This window comes from Vidua macroura, chromosome 24 (genome assembly GCF_024509145.1).
Source record: "Vidua macroura isolate BioBank_ID:100142 chromosome 24, ASM2450914v1, whole genome shotgun sequence".
NCBI lineage: Eukaryota > Metazoa > Chordata > Aves > Passeriformes > Viduidae > Vidua > Vidua macroura.
Window position 1 is genome coordinate 4,181,548 of NC_071594.1, and position 17,070 is coordinate 4,198,617.

General features: G+C 52.1%; 1 protein-coding gene across 1 annotated transcript; it reads left to right on the forward strand.

Annotated features, from left to right (window-relative positions):
• Positions 1-521: 521 nt before the first annotated feature.
• SLC26A9 (solute carrier family 26 member 9) lies at positions 522-15,491 on the forward strand. Its single transcript, XM_053997962.1, has 20 exons — positions 522-646; positions 1,271-1,410; positions 1,585-1,695; positions 1,933-2,108; positions 3,555-3,719; positions 4,706-4,858; positions 5,533-5,615; positions 5,878-6,025; positions 6,677-6,790; positions 7,208-7,285; positions 7,779-7,874; positions 9,990-10,096; positions 10,599-10,668; positions 10,757-10,849; positions 11,275-11,391; positions 11,928-12,245; positions 12,865-12,919; positions 13,295-13,440; positions 14,199-14,276; positions 14,825-15,491. The coding sequence occupies exons 1-20, from the start codon at positions 522-524 to the stop codon at positions 14,870-14,872; spliced, it is 2,421 nt and encodes an 806-aa protein (XP_053853937.1). The 3' UTR covers positions 14,873-15,491.
• The last annotated feature ends 1,579 nt before the right edge of the window (positions 15,492-17,070 follow it).

Genomic DNA, 17,070 nt, shown 5'->3' on the forward strand with positions numbered 1-17,070 from the left:
CTCGGGAGGGATCCAGCCCTCAATCCCGGTGCCAGTATCAACCAGCCTGGCGAAGCTTTGCCAACGCCACCGATGGTGAAACCGAGCCATGGGAAAGGTCAAGTGCCTCGCCCGAGGCGAAAAGGCACTCCCGGAGCCGGGATTAGCACCCCTGCCCGCCTGCCAGGCGATCCAGGCCTTCGCACGGCACCGCTCATTAGCACCGCTCATTAGCATCGCTCATTAGCATCACCTCCGAAGAGCTGCGAAAGCTCCGGGGCCGGGGAGCAGCAGCAGCCCCTGGAGCTGGGAGAAGCCACTCCCAGGACCTGCCTCTCTGCCACGGGGAAACTATTTAGGGTGGAGAAGCTCGGGGAGGGCTCCAGACGCTGGAGGTGTCCGCTCTGTTATAGCGCAGGTGGGGCCAACTCCAGCCACATTCTTGGCTTTGCTCTTTCTATTATTTTTTAATTTTTTTTTTTTTTTTTTTTTTTTTTTTTTTTTTTTTTTTTTTTTTGGGGAAAAATCCAAATGATCCAGAGATGAGCCAGGCCAGGCCTCGCTATGCCATCGAACGTCCTGCCTACTCTGTCAGCCTCTTCGACGAGGAGTTTGAGAAGAAAAGCAGAACTTACCCCGTTGGGGAGAAACTGAGAAACCTTTTCAGGTAACAGGGAATGCTGTAGAACGTAAACCAGATTTAGTCAGGAATTGGGGGGGTATAATTCAGACCTGGGAATACAGATCCCATTTTTATCCTGGGGAACTGTGGTTTTCAGGAGTTTGATGGATGAAAGGTATGGGAGAAATGCAAATTGGGCTGAAGAAAATGAAATTGGTGGCTCTTTTCCCAGCAGAACAGTTTGCACTGAGTGCATTTGGGATTTGGGGTCCTATTTCCCCAGGTTTGTTTTTTTTTTTTTTTAAATAGTGGAAAAAGCACAATTGGTGATGTAGGGACATGTGGATTATTTTTTTTTAAGCTTTCTAGCTGGGTTTTCCTTTTCTCAGCTTTCTGATTGAAACCAATACCACCTTAAAGAAAGGCTTATAATTATGCTAACAAAGGTTAATAACCCTGCTGATCACCTTCTTGGAAATCTGTCTCCACTCCTCCGAGAAAGGAAGGCAATAATAGAGGAAAGAGAGGGCTCAGAATCTGGTGAGGGAGAAAGGTTGAGACATTCCTGGGAAGATCCTTCCTTACTTCCAGCTCATTCGCTTCCTCCCTTCCTTCATTTTCAAATTCTTCACCTTTCAAATTTCCTTTCATTTTTTATCTCCCTTCTAGATGTTCAGCTTCCAGGTTCAAGCTCACCCTCTTCCGCCTGTTCCCAATACTGGCGTGGCTCCCCAGGTACAAAATCAAGGACTACATCCTGCCCGATGTCCTCGGCGGGCTCAGTGCGGGGACAATCCAAGTGCCACAAGGTGAGCAGCGTCCCTCTCTGCCTGTCCAAGAGGGAATAACGCTTTGCCAGCTCGAGTACAGCTCTGCAGGTGACGCTGGTGCCCCGTTGGGAGGGGTTTTGTGTTTTACTGATGACCCCAAGCTCTCCCTCCAGCCTGCTGAATTCCCCTGCCCGTGCCCCTCGTGTTTTGCAGGGATGGCCTTCGCCCTCCTGGCCAATCTGCCTCCTGTCAACGGGCTCTACTCCTCCTTCTTCCCCCTGCTCACCTACTTCTTCCTCGGGGGCATCCACCAGATGGTGCCAGGTGAGGAATTGCCTGCCCAGGACAGTAAAATGCTGCCTGGGAGCGCTGGCGTGTCCCAGAACTGGGAGGTTTGCTCCGCCGGGGCTCTGTGGGGTCGCAGGTTCCGGCTGCGCTGCAGGATTGTCACCCCGACGAGCCAGTGCCACCTCCCGTGGGGCTGGGGAGGGGCTGAGTGACTCCCCTGCACCGCCCCACCTGCCCAGGAGCCAGACCCTGACCTCCCCGTGCTGTCTGCAGGGACTTTTGCTGTCATCAGCATTATTGTTGGCAACATCTGCAACGAGCTGGCTCCCGAGTCGGACTTCCAGTACTTCAACCACACCGCCAACGAGACCGGCGTGAACAGCACGGCCCTGGAGGCGGCCAGGCTGGAGATCTCTGCCACCCTGGCCTGCCTGACAGCCCTCATCCAGGTGAGTCTGCGTGTCCCTGACCCTCCCTGGGAGCCAAGCTGGCCCTGGAGCACAGGTGGTGGCGGCAGGTGCTCCAGGAGGCCCCGCTTACGGGTGGATGATACCTCAAAATAGAGATTTTTGGAGATTTTTTTTGGTCTTGGGGTGGAATTCTCTATGTGGACAATCCAAGAATGGCACGCTTAGCCCTGAGTGTGGATGGATGATAGCTCAAAATGGGGATTTTGGGGGATTTTTTTTGGTCTTGAGGTGGAATTCTCTATGTGGACAATCCAAGAATGACACTCAGCCCTGACTATGGGTGGATGATGGCTCAAAATGGGGATTTTGGGGGATTTTTGGGGATTTTTGGAGATTTTTGGTCTCAGGGTGGAATTCTCTATGTGGACAAGCCAATAATGGCACTTTTAGCCCGGAGTGGGGGTGGATGATGGATCAAAATTGAGATTTTTGGGGGCATTTTTGGGGGCATTTTTGGGGATTTTTGGGGCACTGCTGTGGATTTATTGGGATTTTTGTTCTGGGGGTGGAATCCTCTATGTGGACAATCCAAGAATGGCACTCTTAGCCCTGAATGGGCGTGGATGATGCCTCAAAATAGAGACTTCTGGGGGCATTTTTGGGGACTTCTGGGGGCATTTTTGGGGGCATTTTTGGAGATTTTTGGGGCACTGTTGTGGATTTATTGGGATTTTTGTTCTCGGGGTGGAATCCTCTCCGTGGACAATCCAAGAATGGCACTCTTAGCCCTGAGTGGGCGTGGATGATGCCTCAAAATAGAGAGTTTTGGGGGCATTTTTGGGGACTTCTGGGGGCATTTTTGGGGGCATTTTATTGAGATTTTTGGGGCATTTTTGTGGATTTATTGGGATATTTGTTCTCGGGGTGGAATCCTCTCCGTGGACAATCCAAGAATGGCACTCTTAGCCCTGAATGGGCATGGATGATGCCTCAAAATAGAGAGTTTTGGGGGCATTTTTTAGGCATTTTTTTTGGCATTTTTGGGGATTTTTGGGGGCATTTTTGGGGGTATTTTTGGGGATTTTTGGGGCACTGCTGTGGATTTATTGGGATTTTTGTTCTCGGGGTGGAATCCTCTCCGTGGACAATCCAAGAATGGCACTCTTAGCCCTGAGTGGGCGTGGATGATGCCTCAAAATAGAGACTTCTGGGGGCATTTTTGGGGACTTCTGGGGGCATTTTTGGGGGCATTTTATTGAGATTTTTGGGGCACTGCTGTGGATTTATTGGGATTTTTGTTCTCGGGGTGGAATCCTCTCCGTGGACAACCCAAGAACAGCGCTCCTAGCCCTGCTGCCCCCATCCCTGCCCCGGGACACCCCTGCTGTGTGTGGGAGAGCTGTGTGCGCTCTCCCAGAGCATCACCCTGCCCCACAGCGGGGGGCTGCCACTGCCCTGACCCACAGCTCCTCCGTCCCACCCTAGCTCTGCCTGGGCTTCCTGCAGTTTGGCTTCGTGGCCATCTACCTGTCCGAGTCCTTCATCAGGGGCTTCATGACGGCGGCGGGGCTGCAGATCCTCATCTCCGTGCTCAAGTACGTCTTCGGCTTGACGGTCCCGTCTTACACCGGGCCCTTAGCTATCGTCTACGTAAGTGGGGGCTCTGCACAGCCACCTTCCCCCCCACCACGGCAGCACCGCCACCCCTGCCAGGGAAACTGGGCCCAGGAGAGCAGGAAAGGCTTGGGGGGAAAGGGGAATCCCCGCCCCAGCAGCGTTATCTGAGCCCTGCCTGCGTGGCTTTGATGAGGAATAACGAAATGGTGTGGCTGTTCTCAGCTCAGTCAGAGAGAAAGAGAAAGGTTTTCTAAGCAGGCGAGAGCCTGGGGAGCAGTTGGGAAAGAATGTAAATAATTCTCTAATCTCTCTTGTTGTTCACATTATTTATAGATATGTTCTGCTCCTGTGTGTCATTCACTGCACACCAGTGGTGTGGGATGTTTTTACTCTAAGACCAATGAAATGAGTCTGGAATTGTCTTCCCAGGGAGGTGGTGGAGTCACCATCTCTGGATGTGTTAAAAACAGACTGGACATGGCACTTGGTGCTGTGGTCTAGTTGAGGTGTGAGGGCATAGGTTGGACCTGATGATCTTAGAGGTCTCTTCCAACCTCATGATTCTGTGATTCTGTGATTCTGTGATGTTCTCTATATCTAGAGCAGTACATTTGAAATAAGAGAGAGCTCATTTTCTTTGCCTTCTGATCTGGAGTTCTCTGTTCCCATCCTGCTCAACAGTGTCAGAATGGGACTGGGGTCTGGCGGGGGGGGGTATGAGCTGTGCTGCTTTGCAGCAGGAGTCTTGCAGAGTTGTTAGCAGCAGGGACGTTTCCTCTGAGCAGGTTTGGCCATTCCTGGGATTTCCTGTGTGTTCCATGGATGAAGCAGCCAGAACTGCATTAAATCACCAGCACAGGCCCAGGGCTGGGGGCTGATCCCTCAGCAGAGCGTTTTTAGCACTGCTCACGTCTCAGGGTGCTCACTGTGGTAACAAGTGCTGTCCGTCATCCTGTCCATGCTGTCCAGAGTGTCTGTCTGGCTCGCCGTGACCCCTTCTCCTCTTGTCTCCCCTTCAGACATTCATTGACATTTGTAAAGGTCTGCCCCAGACCAACCTGGCCTCCCTGGTCTATGCCTTGGTCAGCGCTGTGCTCCTGATCATCGTCAAGGAGCTCAACCTGAAGTACATGAAGAAGATCCGGATGCCCATCCCGATGGAGATCATCATCGTAAGTGACACCTGGGCTGTCCCTGGGAGCCTCCCGATGCTGCCCTGATTTTTTAAAAGTGTTAAGTTTTCTTTTATAGTTCTTCTGAAAGTTTTAAAGTTTTCATGAAACTTCTTTAGCCTTCCGATGATGTTTACATATTTGAGAGTCAGAGCTCCCACACAATTTCATGTAGAAATAGAATAGTTTCCATATTTCTCTGTGGGTGGAGAGAAATGATTGATTGATCTTTGGGCCAGTGTGGTTGGAGAGGTGGTAATTCCATCCTCCAATCCACGGTCACCTTTGGAATTCTATAAATGACTAAAACCGGGTCTTTTTCTCTTTTGAGCTTACAAGCTTCTGTGTGCTCATTTCATGTACCGACATCCCCTCACCTCACAGCCCCGGGACACTGCTGCTCTCAGCAGGGCCACCACACACAGCATTTACACAGTGACTGTGACACAGCCCCCACATGGTTTGGGGTCAGAAACTGGGCCAGCCCCGTGCTCATCCCTGCACTGCATCCTGCTGATGCTGAGGCTGAAGAGAATAACCTGGGCCTGTCCTCGCCGTCCCCAGCCCAGACGTGGTGCTGGTTTTGCTCTGTCAGCTCGGGAGCAGGGCAGGGTTAACGCCATGAGCCAGCCCAGCTCTTCCTGCTCTCAGCTCTTTTCTCCCTGTCCTTGCAGGTGATCGTGGCCACCGCAATCTCCGGCAGCTTCAACATGCCCGACAAGTATGGCATGCCAGTAGTGGGGAAGCTCAGCATGGGGTAAGTGCTTGTGCAGGTCTGATTCACCTTCCAGACAGTTTTCCTTCCTCCTCCTCCTCCTCCAGCCTGGAAAACACCTCACTCTTCCCTGCAATGCCAGAGTCCCCTTCCAGGAGTGTCAGCGTGCCCTGTGACACAACCACCCCCGTCCTCTGGAGTGTGGGCAGGGACTGTGTCGTTCCTGAACCCCCCAGCTCCTCACCCACCCCCCCCAGCCCCCAGGCAGCGCTGCCACAGCTTCTCACCTGTGCTCTGAGTGCAGGTTCCCAGCGCCCACCCTGCCCCTGGTGAGCAAGTGGAAGGACATGGTGGGCACGGCCTTCTCGCTTGCCATCGTGGGCTACGTGATCAACCTGGCCATGGGGAGGACCCTGGCAGCCAAGCATGGCTACGACGTGGACCCCAACCAGGTATTGCTGGGGCTGGGGCAGCCAGGCACTGCTGCCTTTGCTCTCAGGCGTGAAGGGAAGAGCTCAGACGTGCTGGGCTCAGAGCAGACGTGCTGCTCCCGAGGAGGCTCCGTGGCTTTGTGCCATGTGGGGGGCAAAAGGACACGGCAGAGCCCTGTCCCGTGGGCTGCAGAGAGGCTGGAAGAGGGAAAGGAGCTTTGGGCTGGGCTCTCTGCCTTGCTCCCCCTCCAGACTCTGTTTTGGCAGCTTGCTGAAGCACGGTGAGGTGCGTGCACTTCTCAGGGAGCAGAGAAAGACCTGGATTCCTGGTGTGTCACCTAGATACTCTGAGAGGCAGGACATTAAATAATCCTCTTTTGTCATCCCTGGCACAGTGGCAGCTTTCAACAGCAGCCACACATACCACATGGAGCCCTGCCCCGAGTGTGTCAACAGATGACAACGTGTTTATGTGGAATTGTGCTTCCAGGTTTCCCTGCTACACCAGGTTCTATCCCAGGTCTTACTGGAAGGAAAGAGCCCGGGATGCACTGCAGGGAACCCAGAGCCTGCCCTGGCCGCATAAACCAGCCTCAGGCCCCTGCTCTCTTGCCATGTGTCAGCAGGAAGGGCAGCTGTCCTTTCTGATGGGCATTCTCCACATCTCCACAGGAAATGCTGGCCCTGGGCTGCAGCAACTTCTTTGGATCCTTCTTCAAAATCCACGTGATCTGCTGTGCTCTCTCTGTCACCCTCGCCGTGGATGGGGCAGGAGCGAAATCCCAAGTTAGTTCCTCCTCCTCCTCTCCTCCCTCCGCTGCCTCTGGATCACAAAGTGCTGTAGCTGGACGTGTTGCCAGCCTGACTGAGCAGCTCTGGAGAAGTTTCACACACAAGTGCTTCAGGCTGTTGCTGTTAAAGCAGAATTTCCTCCCTCCCCAAGCCCATTTTGCTCCCTGATTTGGTTCTCTGGGTTGGCCACAGAAGCAGAGCTCTCAGCCTGCAGTCCCACTCTGGCTCCCTGCACTGGGCAGTGAGGGAAGTTTGGGGTTATCTGTGAGATCTGCAAACCCTTGCCTTTTTTCAGAGGCAAACATCCTCTCCCATAAAATGCTGCAGTGCCCAGTGGTGCCCCTGGCTACATCCAGGGGAGCTTTGGGAAGCCCTGATGTTTGCAGAAGTGATTTCCTTTCCTCTTTGCAGGTGGCAAGTTTCTTTGTGGCTCTGGTGGTCATGGTGACAATGCTGTCCCTGGGAATCTACCTCGAGCCTCTTCCAAAGGTAACACAAACATCTGTGCAGGCAGAGCCATTGCAACACCCGCTCTCCACACCCAAACACGGACACAGCCTCGTTCCAAGAAACCCTGATGCAAAAAGCAGCATGGGACAGTTTGTCCTTGGCCTGGGGACCTGTCTGGAATCACAGAATCACACAGTCACACAATTCCAGGCTGGTTTGGGTTGGAAGGGACCTTAAAACCTCATCCCTGCCATGGGCAGTGACACTTTTCACTGTTGCTCCAAGCCCTGTCCAAGCTGGTCTTGGGCAGGGATTTCTCTGAGCAAATGTAAGTGTAAATTATAATGAAATTATAAAGTAAATTATAATGAAAGAATCATCCCAATGACGCTGCTCAGATCCAAGTGAGATCTTTGTGAGCATCACCCTTGTGATGGGACTGGCCCAAGGCAGGCAGATGCTGCAGAAAAGCCTCCACTGCCAAACGTGGCACATCCAGGTCCTGGCTGACACCATTCCCTGTCCTCCACAGTCTGTGCTGGGAGCCCTCATCGCTGTGAACCTGAAGAACTCCCTCAAGCAGCTGGCTGACCCCTTCTACCTGTGGAAGAAGAGCAAGCTGGACTGTGTGAGTGCCTGGGGTGGAAGGAGGCATCACCTGGCCAGGGCAGGATGAGCAGGACAGACCCCAAAAACGTCTTTTGTGGGGTTTTGGGGTTAAGAGTCCCTTGCAGGAGGTGGGTTTGGCTCTCTTGGTGAGATGGTGCTGCCTGTCCTGCCCAGCTGAGCACGCTGCTGCTCAGAGCACATATCAGAGAGGCCTGAACTCTTACCTGCTGGGTTTAAATGCCAATCAAGTGTGGAGCCTGTTTGCCCAGAACTAGCCAAACCGGCCCTGCTCAATATCTGGGAGTCATGACTTAAAAACTCACACAATGGCCCTCCAGGGTGAGGAGAGCCCTTCAGAGTGATAAGGACTCCAGGCACTGGTTGATGTATAAACCCAGGCAGGGGGTGGCGGGGGAGTGAGAGCGGAATTTGGAAATGTCTGACATAAAAAGACAGTGTTTGAACAGGACTCCCACGGCTGAGTGCCCTGTGTGGACATGGAGCCAATATCCTGCCAGGGCCCGACAAACCCCCTTATCGGGGCAATCAGGAGTCCAGAGGGGCTGGCCCGAGCCATGAAGAGCTTTCCCAAAACCCTGCTCAAACAAGCGCTGGAGAAGAGCTGGGTTATCAATTTGGGCACGTCTCTGAACGTGCTGCTGTGGGGTGAGAGGGGAGGTGTGTGGGCTCTGGCAGCTTGGCTGCTGCCCCTTTACCAGAGCACAGCTGGACCCCACAGGCTTCAGAGACCCCAAAAGCCTGGGCAGACACGAGCATGGACTGAGTGGAGATGGATGGTGCTGCCTGAGGAACATCCTGGCAGATGCCAATGGAGTGAACGGGATTCCCCTGACCTTAATCTCCTTGGAATTTGAACTAGATTCAGTGTCCTGTCCCAAAATGGGGAGCACCATTCCTGGGTGATGTCAGACCATTGGTGTTCATCACCTTAATGCTGGCTGTGTTTCAGGACAGCTAATTCCAGCTAATTCTAATGAAGCCTGGATGGATGGATGGATGGATGGATGGATGGATGGATGGATGGATGGATGGATGGATGGAAGCTCTTCCTTGCCATTTATACACAAAATGAACATAAATTAAGATACTGAAGTCATCGAAGTTACCCTTATTCATCCAAGGTCAAAGTTAGTTTTTATTCATTGTGAGGATGGGATTAAAACAAGCTGATGATGATTTTCAGAGGGGATGTTTAAACGCAGGGCAGGACTGAGCTCATATACAGTGAGATGCTTGAGTGCTAACACATAAAAATGACAAATGGCAGAGCTCTGAGCTGGAGTGGGGCAGGTTTTTTCCTCTGTCACACCTGGCTGTTGAATCCTCTCTGTGTTCAGGCCATTTCTAGCACGTGCTCAGGCAGTTTTCAGAGAGATGATTTCTGATTTTTTCTGAACTGCTCTGACGGACAGCAGGAGCTGCTCGGGGCTGGAGCAGGGAGCAGCAGATGGTGGGGTCTGCAGGAGCCCCTTCCTGACGAGCCAGGCCGATCGTTTTTGGATGGAACGAGCGGAGCGGGCGCTCCAGCAGCCGTGGAGAAACGCCCCGGCTGCTTTTATGGCTGAAAGGAAACTGGGGCTCCTGGCAAACTTCCCAGCAAGGACGGTTCACTCTAAAACATGCAGCAACTGCAGCATTAGAACAGCTGCAGAAGTCAGGGTTTGGCCTATTCATGTTGAGCTGGGAGGGTTTGAGAGTCCAGGATAGCAGCACAGAGCCATTTTTCCCATCCATTTTTCCCATCCATTTTTCCCATCCATTTTTCCCATCCATTTTTTTATCCATTTTTTATCCATTTTTTATCCATTTTTATCCATTTTTTCCCATCCATCTTTTCCCATCCATCTTTTCCCATCCATCTTTTCCCATCCATTTTTTATCCATTCTTCCCCATCCATTCTTCCCCATCCGTTTTCCCCCATCCATTCTTCCCCATCCATTCTTCCCCATCCATTTCCCCCCGTCCATTTCCCCCATCCATTTTCCCCCATCCATTTCCCCCCATCCATTTCCCCCCATCCATTTCCCCCATCCATTTCCCCATCCATTTTCCCATCCATTTTCCCCATCATGCCCCCATGGTTCAGCTCTCCTCTCCCTTCTCTCCCTGCAGCTGGTCTGGCTCGTGAGCTTCCTCTCCGCTTTCTTCCTGAGCCTCCCCTACGGAGTGGCGGTGGGCGTGGGATTCTCCGTGCTCGTCGTGGTTTTCCACACCCAGTTGTGAGTACCTCCCGGCCCCAAGAACCACGGGAGATCTCCCAGGGGCAGAAGGAGGGACGGGTGATTTTTCAGAAGCGACCTCTGGCCCGCGGAACGCGCGGCAGGAGCCCCGGGGAGCGCAGGTGTCCTGCCCGGAATGTGCAAACAGGAATGGCAGGCGCCAATTTACTGCCTGCATTCCCGCTCCCGTGCACATCCCAGGGCAAGGGGAAGCCTCAAGGTATTTGCTTCACCCCACACAGTTCCCAGCTCACAAAAAGAGCGAGTCCTGTCTGTGTGCAGGGCCCTGCCGTGAGGTCTTCTCACCACTTTCAATCCATCAAAGCCCTTTCTTAATATTTCCCAGTCTGGCATCTCAAAATACTGACTCCTTTTTTTGCCCTGTAGACTCTGCAGGGGTGAAATGTAAGAGTTTTGACAAAGCAAATGTTCAAATCCTGGGATGGAATGTGAAGCAGAAGCAGTTTTCTTTCCCCTAATGCTGATCCCTTCTTTCCTGCAGCCGCAACGGCTCTGCCCTGGGCCAGGTGACTTCCACTGACATCTACAAGAACCCCAAAACCTACAACAAGGTGAGCTGCAGATAAAACATTCTCAGAGAAAATGCTGTTCTTTGCCACTGCTGCCCAGGCTTGCTCTGAACTCCTGTCTCTGGTGCAGGTCCATGAAGTTAAAGGGATTAAAATCGTCACCTACTGCTCACCGCTGTATTTCGCCAACTCAGAGATATTCCGGGAGAAAATTATAGCCAAGGTGAGCAATTCCTCAACAAATCCCTGCCTGAAGCCAGTCCCAAACTGCCCTTGCTCTCTCCTGTGTTGCTGCATGGGGATAATTAAGCTGTGGGTGATCATGAATCATGGTCACATCCACTCTCTACTCCTCAGTCCTCCTCTCCCTGATCCTCAGGGCTGTTGGCAGAGCTCATTTTAGAGGTTGTGCCCAAATCCTGGCAGGTTCCTCCTCCAAGCTCTGCAAAAACAGGGGCATTCTGCTATTCCAAGTCTCTCCCTGCATGTGCAGGTTCCCCAAGTTCCAGGAGATGTTTGGATGCCATCAGGATCACCCCACTCCAGTGCCCAGCTGGTGCCCCAGGCTGGGAAATGCCAGGGAAGGAACAGCAGCTCCTGACTCTTGGAACAGACTTTTTAAGGAAAAAAAATATCTCTTTCCCACAGACAGGGGTGGATCCTGGCAAGGTGTACTTGGCCAGGAGGAAATTTGTGAAACAGCAGGGGAAGGGCACAGCACAACCACCAGCAAAGCTCCCAAAATTCCTGCTGAAGGAGAACAAGGTAACTCAGCTCCTGAGTTCCCAAAAAGGTCCCTCTGTCCATGGGCATGACCCCAAGTCCCCATCAAACAGCTCCTCTCGACATGGGATTTCCTGCACTGTTTTCCTGGCCACATTTCCCACCTCTCATCCCCTTTCCTCCCCACCTGCATCTCCATTCCTCCCCAAACCTGAAGGTGCAGGAGAACTGGGAATGGCTGGGATTCTGGAGAGGAGGCTGGAATGGGAACATGGGGAGCAATCTGCAGAAACCAGGCAACTTTGGCCTCTTCCTCTGGGGCTGTGCCAGCAGTTCAGCCCCAAGGTGCCCCTTCAAAGCCCATTTCTCAGTCACCCCAGCCCCATTTCCTTTGCAATGCTGAGCAATTTTGAAATAAATGGATCGTGTAGATTATCCTGACTAAATCCAGCCCCAAGGGACAGCCAGGCTGGAGTTAGTCCAGACTAAAACCCTTCTTGTCAGTGGGTAGAGGTGCAGCCACCTGCCAGGACCCCACCTGTGCCCTGCCCTGACTCTGCATCTCTGCCCTGCCGCAGACCTTGTCTTTGCAAGAGCTCCAGAAGGACTTTGAGAGTGCCTCTCCAACAGACACCAACAACAACCAGACCACTGCTAACGGTGCCAGCATCTCCTACATCACATTCCGCCCTCCTGCCCCCGGGGCTGGGCCAGGGCAGAGCCCCGGGGAGCTGGGCAGCAGCACCACCCTGCAGGGCAGCACCTTCAGCGTCCTGCCCGCGGCAGACCCCGACCCTGTGCTGACGGCACCGCCCTACATCAGCTTCCACACCATCATCCTGGACATGAGTGGGGTGTGTTTTGTGGACCTCATGGGCACAAAAGCACTGAGCAAGGTGAGTTCTGGGCTGCCAACACAGCCCGGCAGCGGGGACCTTCTGCTCTCTCACACCAAGGTGTTTATGTGCCTCAATTCACAGAATTCACAGAATCACCAGGTTGGAAGAGACCTTAAAGATCATTGAGTCCAGCCCAGCCCTAACACCTCAACTGAACCCTGGCACCCAGTGCCACAGCCAGGCTTTGTTAAACACACCCAGGGCTGGTGACTGCACCACCTCCCCAGGCAGCCATTCCAGAACTTTATTACTCTTTCTATAAAAAATATATAATATCCTAATATCCAACCTAAATTTCCCTTGGCACAGCTCGAGGCTGTGTGCTCTGGTTCTGTCAGTTCCTGCAGACAGAGCCCAAGCCCAGCTGAGCACAGGCACCTTCCAGGAGCTGTGGAGAGAGCTGAGCTCACCCCTGAGTCTCCTTTTCTCCAGGCTGAGCACCCCCAGCTCCCTCAGTGGTTCCTCACAGAGCTTGTGTTCCAGTTGTGTGGCTTTTCCCCTTCTGCATCTCTGATTTTCTCCTTCAGTCCCAGAGCTGATAAAAGTCTTTATGCATAAACTCAAAGCTGGAGCAGCAATGTTTTTAATCCCCTCTCTCCCATCTCATCCCTTCCAGTTGTGTTCCAGTTACCAGAAGATTGGCATTAAAGTGTTCTTGGCAAACGTGCATGGTAAGAATCCCCAAAGAACACATTTCCATGGGATCTTCCCCCATTTCTGAGCTCCTGACAAACAGCAGATCCTTTTCTGTTCTTTATTCAAACTGTGAGATGTCAGTCCTTTACTGGACCAGGCCAGAACAGATAAAAGGAGAAAACAGAAGAATGGAAAGAGAATCACTGTTCTCTGTGTGTGAAATCAGTGCTTTCATTTGGGAAGTGATAAAACTGTAGGATCTCCACACTCAGCATGCAGGAAAACAGATCCCCACACCCATTTCTGCTGCAAACCTGCTTCTTCTGAGCCTTGCCTTAGCTCAGAGGACCCCCGTAGCCACAGAATTCCTCCTCTGCTTTCCTCCTGGTTCAGCTGTCTCCTTTCTCCAGCCCAGGTGTACAATGACATCAGCACAGGGGGAGTCTTTGAGGAAGGAGGCCTGGACCGAAGTCACATCTTCCTGACCATCCACGATGCTGTTTTGTTTGCACTGGCCAGTATCAGAGAATTTGTGCACCCGCCCATCTTGGAAGAGGTAAATTTGCTCCCCAGCCCACAGGATTCTCCTGTTTGCCTTCCAGGCTGCGTCAGCACAATGGAAAAATAACAAACTGCTACTGCACCTAAAGAAGCTTCATGTTTCTCTCAAGTGGTAAAGGCCTAAATCCAGCAAATTATTGAATATTCCAGTTGTCCTGTACGGGCCCAGCACTTTGGGATGGAATGGATTTCCATGGGAATTCAGAAGTGTTAAAGTTTTACAGAAACCCTTGGCTGAGAGATGAGTGCTGTGCCAGCCTGGAGGAGCCAGGAGAGCTGTTCCAGCACTGTGCCCTCAGTTTGGTGCTGGTTGGAACAGGCAAAGGCAGAATTTGGCCCTCAGTGATGAAGAAATGAAGGCAAAGCTCGTGCAGCTGGAATAGTCCCAGCATCCATGAGTGCTCCATTGGTGGGAGGAGAACAGGAGGAATTCCGAGGCAGGAATGTGGCCCACGCTGGTGGCACAGCATCAGATAGGCTCTGTCCCCAAACAGGGGTTGGTTTATTGTGTGCCAGCAGGAGCTGGCACCAGCAGCACCAGTTATCTCCCCAGGAGGAGTTAAGGTATCTCCTATCAAACCAGAGCAATAGGTGAACGCAGATAAACACCTGGAGCAGGGCTCCTCCTGTGCCCCTTTTCCTGGGCATTTCCCTTGGAGCACGGGTCACCTTTTAGGCCTGGCTTAGTCATTGTTTTCACTCCTTTTGACTCTGCATTCTGCTAATTTGTGGACTCAACTCTTCCCTGCACAGAGGCCGACCCAGACAGAGCTCTCCATCTATGACGAGTCTGTGGACGAGGGCAGTGCAGAGTACAAGAACCTGGAGGAGGTGAGTTATAGTGCCAGAGGTCACTGCAGCCGTGGCTAGGAGGCAGAAATCAGAACTTCTAATTTGGATTGATTAGTTGGGAAATCATCTGGAAGTTACTGCAGTGCTTCGGAAAGTTAATTGCAAATATAATTTTAAATCCCTGTCTTGAGGAGCTCTGGAAGGAGCTGGATGAGGAGTGGGTAGGCCACCCCACAGAGGAGTCCTTCAATCATTCTGGGCCACACAGCTCAGGTTCAGCCAGACCTGTGGTCTCACACACTGGGGGGACCTTGGAGAAGCAAGTCTGGTTCATGCCCAAAAGAAGAGTCACCAGTGAAGATTTTCAGCACAGGCTCTGCAATTGCTGCAGCAATTTGCACCCACATGTGGGCCCTGGGAGGAGATCCCCTCCAGGGCTGCCCTTCCCCGTGCTGTCCATGCCCAGCTGGAAGCATGGAGAAAGGCTGGGAAGGGCTGGAGCTCCTGGGGGTGTTCGTGTGACAGTGACACCGAGCTGTGTCACTCTGGCACCAGCCCTGACCCTGCTCATCCTCTGTGCCCTTTAGGAGATGTTTGGGAGCATGTTCCACTCAGAGACGCAGACAGCTCTGTGAGCACAGCGAGCAGCGGGCGAACCCTCCAGGGGCGACTCCTCCCTCCCACCCCTCCGTGGAGAGCTGCGCTTCTGCCTGGGGATACATCGGGTTTGCAACGAGGCCATCCCCCGCCAGAACTGCCAAATCCTCCCTCCTCCCTGCCCTGCTCGCGGCGCTCGGAGCAAAGGACTCTGGAGCGGGCAGAGCCAGCGGGGGAAGCAGGAGCTCAGGAGATGCCGTCTCACGGACTGCAGAAGTGGAGCCGGGCGTCTGAACTCGGGGGATGTTCAGCCGCCCCTCTGTCCCCTCACCATCCCTCTGCCCACGCTGGAATTGCATCACCTGGGCATCCTGCTCCTTTGCCCTTCCCTGCTCCCCCCGCAGCGTGAAACACAAGCAAACACCGAGAGCCGTTCAGGGCTTGCTTCACGAGGCGTGGCCGTGCAGCTGCTGCTGCTCTCTGATGTGCACTGACCCCCGAATTTCCCTGCGTGTCTCTGCCTCTCCTCTTCTGTGTCCCAGCATCCCAAAAAACACTGCCTCGCACCAGTGCTGCATTTCTGACACCCCAAAGACCTCAGGGCTCCCTCAGCAGGGCTAAATTCTGAAATACATATATTTTTTCTTAATAATAGGACAGGCTTGTACTCAGAATTCCTTGTCACGTGCACGTTGTCCTGCCTGCCAGTGGGTTGAGTACACGAAAACAGATTCTATTTTAAAATGCTATTTCTATTTTAACACTCCAAGATATTACAAATATAAGCAAGCTTTAGCGTATGGTTTTGAAGTACACAGACGTTATTGAGCTGATTGCTGAAGGCTTCCTGGGAAGAGAATGTGGGGCTTTCCTGCAGCTCCCAGATGTCTCATTTTTAAGGAAGATAAAGCTTCCTGAACCATCCTTGCTAGGCAGTCACTAAAGGAAACAACAGCAGCAGCCTGCCAGTTTGGTTTTATATAAAATCTCAACAACCAAGTCACCATTTCTCTACCTCAGTTTCTGATTATGTGGTGCAGGAGAGTAATGAAACCAAAGGAGGGCAGAAAACCCCACCAGCTGATGGTTATTACTTGTTTTAATCTTAGACAACAGTGGTTTCTCCAGAAATCTCCACATAGAGCTTGTTTTACAAGGTGAAAGCAAGAGATTAAGTCTCCTAAATTATCTTTGAGGGTGATTCCTCATGGCCTTTTGTACTGCCTGAGTGCTCCTTTTAAAAAGTGCTAATTTTGAAAGAAAGGCAGCCAAGAAATTGGTGCAGAGCAACACGAAACTGTCCTGATCAATATTTTTGGGTCTCTGAGGTGGCATCACACCAAAAGAAAGAAGTTCCAGTTCCCAGCTCTACATTCAGGATTCATTACAGGAGGTTGATTTCCCAGCCTGGGGTCTGACAGGCCAAATGCAGGAATCCTCAGAGCAGAGGCATAAACCAGATTGTATTTCCCGAACTCCCCACTAGAAATGGGATGGGATGCCACGAGAAATGGCTCAGAAAGAGCAGCAGTGGCTCTCCTGCAAATCAGGACCCTGGCAGAAGGAAATCCCATTTCTGTAGCCAAATTCTGGGTCAGTTCTGGCAATAAATGTAACAGCAGCAGGTAAATGCCACTACTGGAGGCACAATGTGGCCAAAGTCATAATTCTCAAGTGCCCGCGGACAGAATTAGGGGAGCTCAAAGTCACGCTGGTGAAATATTTTCACTTCCAGTAAAATATTCCCTTTATTGCTCTTAAGTAACGGTGAGGTCGATGTGTTTTGGCTCTGAAGCCTTACTTGGTAAATGCATGATCTATAACCAGCTCAGAAATGGTTGTAATTTATTTAATTTAATGTCAGTTTTGTTCTTTTTTCTTTTTTTTTGATAATAAAGAATGTGTGAACAATCATTGTCATCTTCTGCTGACTCAGGGGCAGGATTACCATGGCTGTTCCCATCTGGTCTTTGGCACTCTGGGACAGTTTATGCCATGGGAAGCTGGGATAAATCTTCACACTCCGTTCAGAACAGCTGCAAAGAAGGGAATAAGAACTGTTCCATCGTGCTAGCTGGTGGAATCAAGGAAAGAAGTGACATATTTTGAAAAGCAGGTGGATTTAAAGTCTGTAAGGAGCGGGGCTGCACAACACAGAAACTCCCTGGGCTGTCCCTTGGCCAGTCCTGGCATCCTTCTGCCTCACTTGTGGCCCCAATGAGCCTGGGGTGGTTTT

Coding starts and splice junctions, on each gene's coding strand:
- SLC26A9 (XM_053997962.1), top strand. CDS start 522: ATGAGCCAGGCCAGGCCTCGCTATGCCATCGAACGTCCTGCCTACTCT. Junction 5,616..5,877: donor GTGGGGAAGCTCAGCATGGG/GTAAGTGCTTGT, acceptor CTCTGAGTGCAG/GTTCCCAGCGCCCACCCTGC. Junction 7,875..9,989: donor AGAAGAGCAAGCTGGACTGT/GTGAGTGCCTGG, acceptor CTCTCCCTGCAG/CTGGTCTGGCTCGTGAGCTT.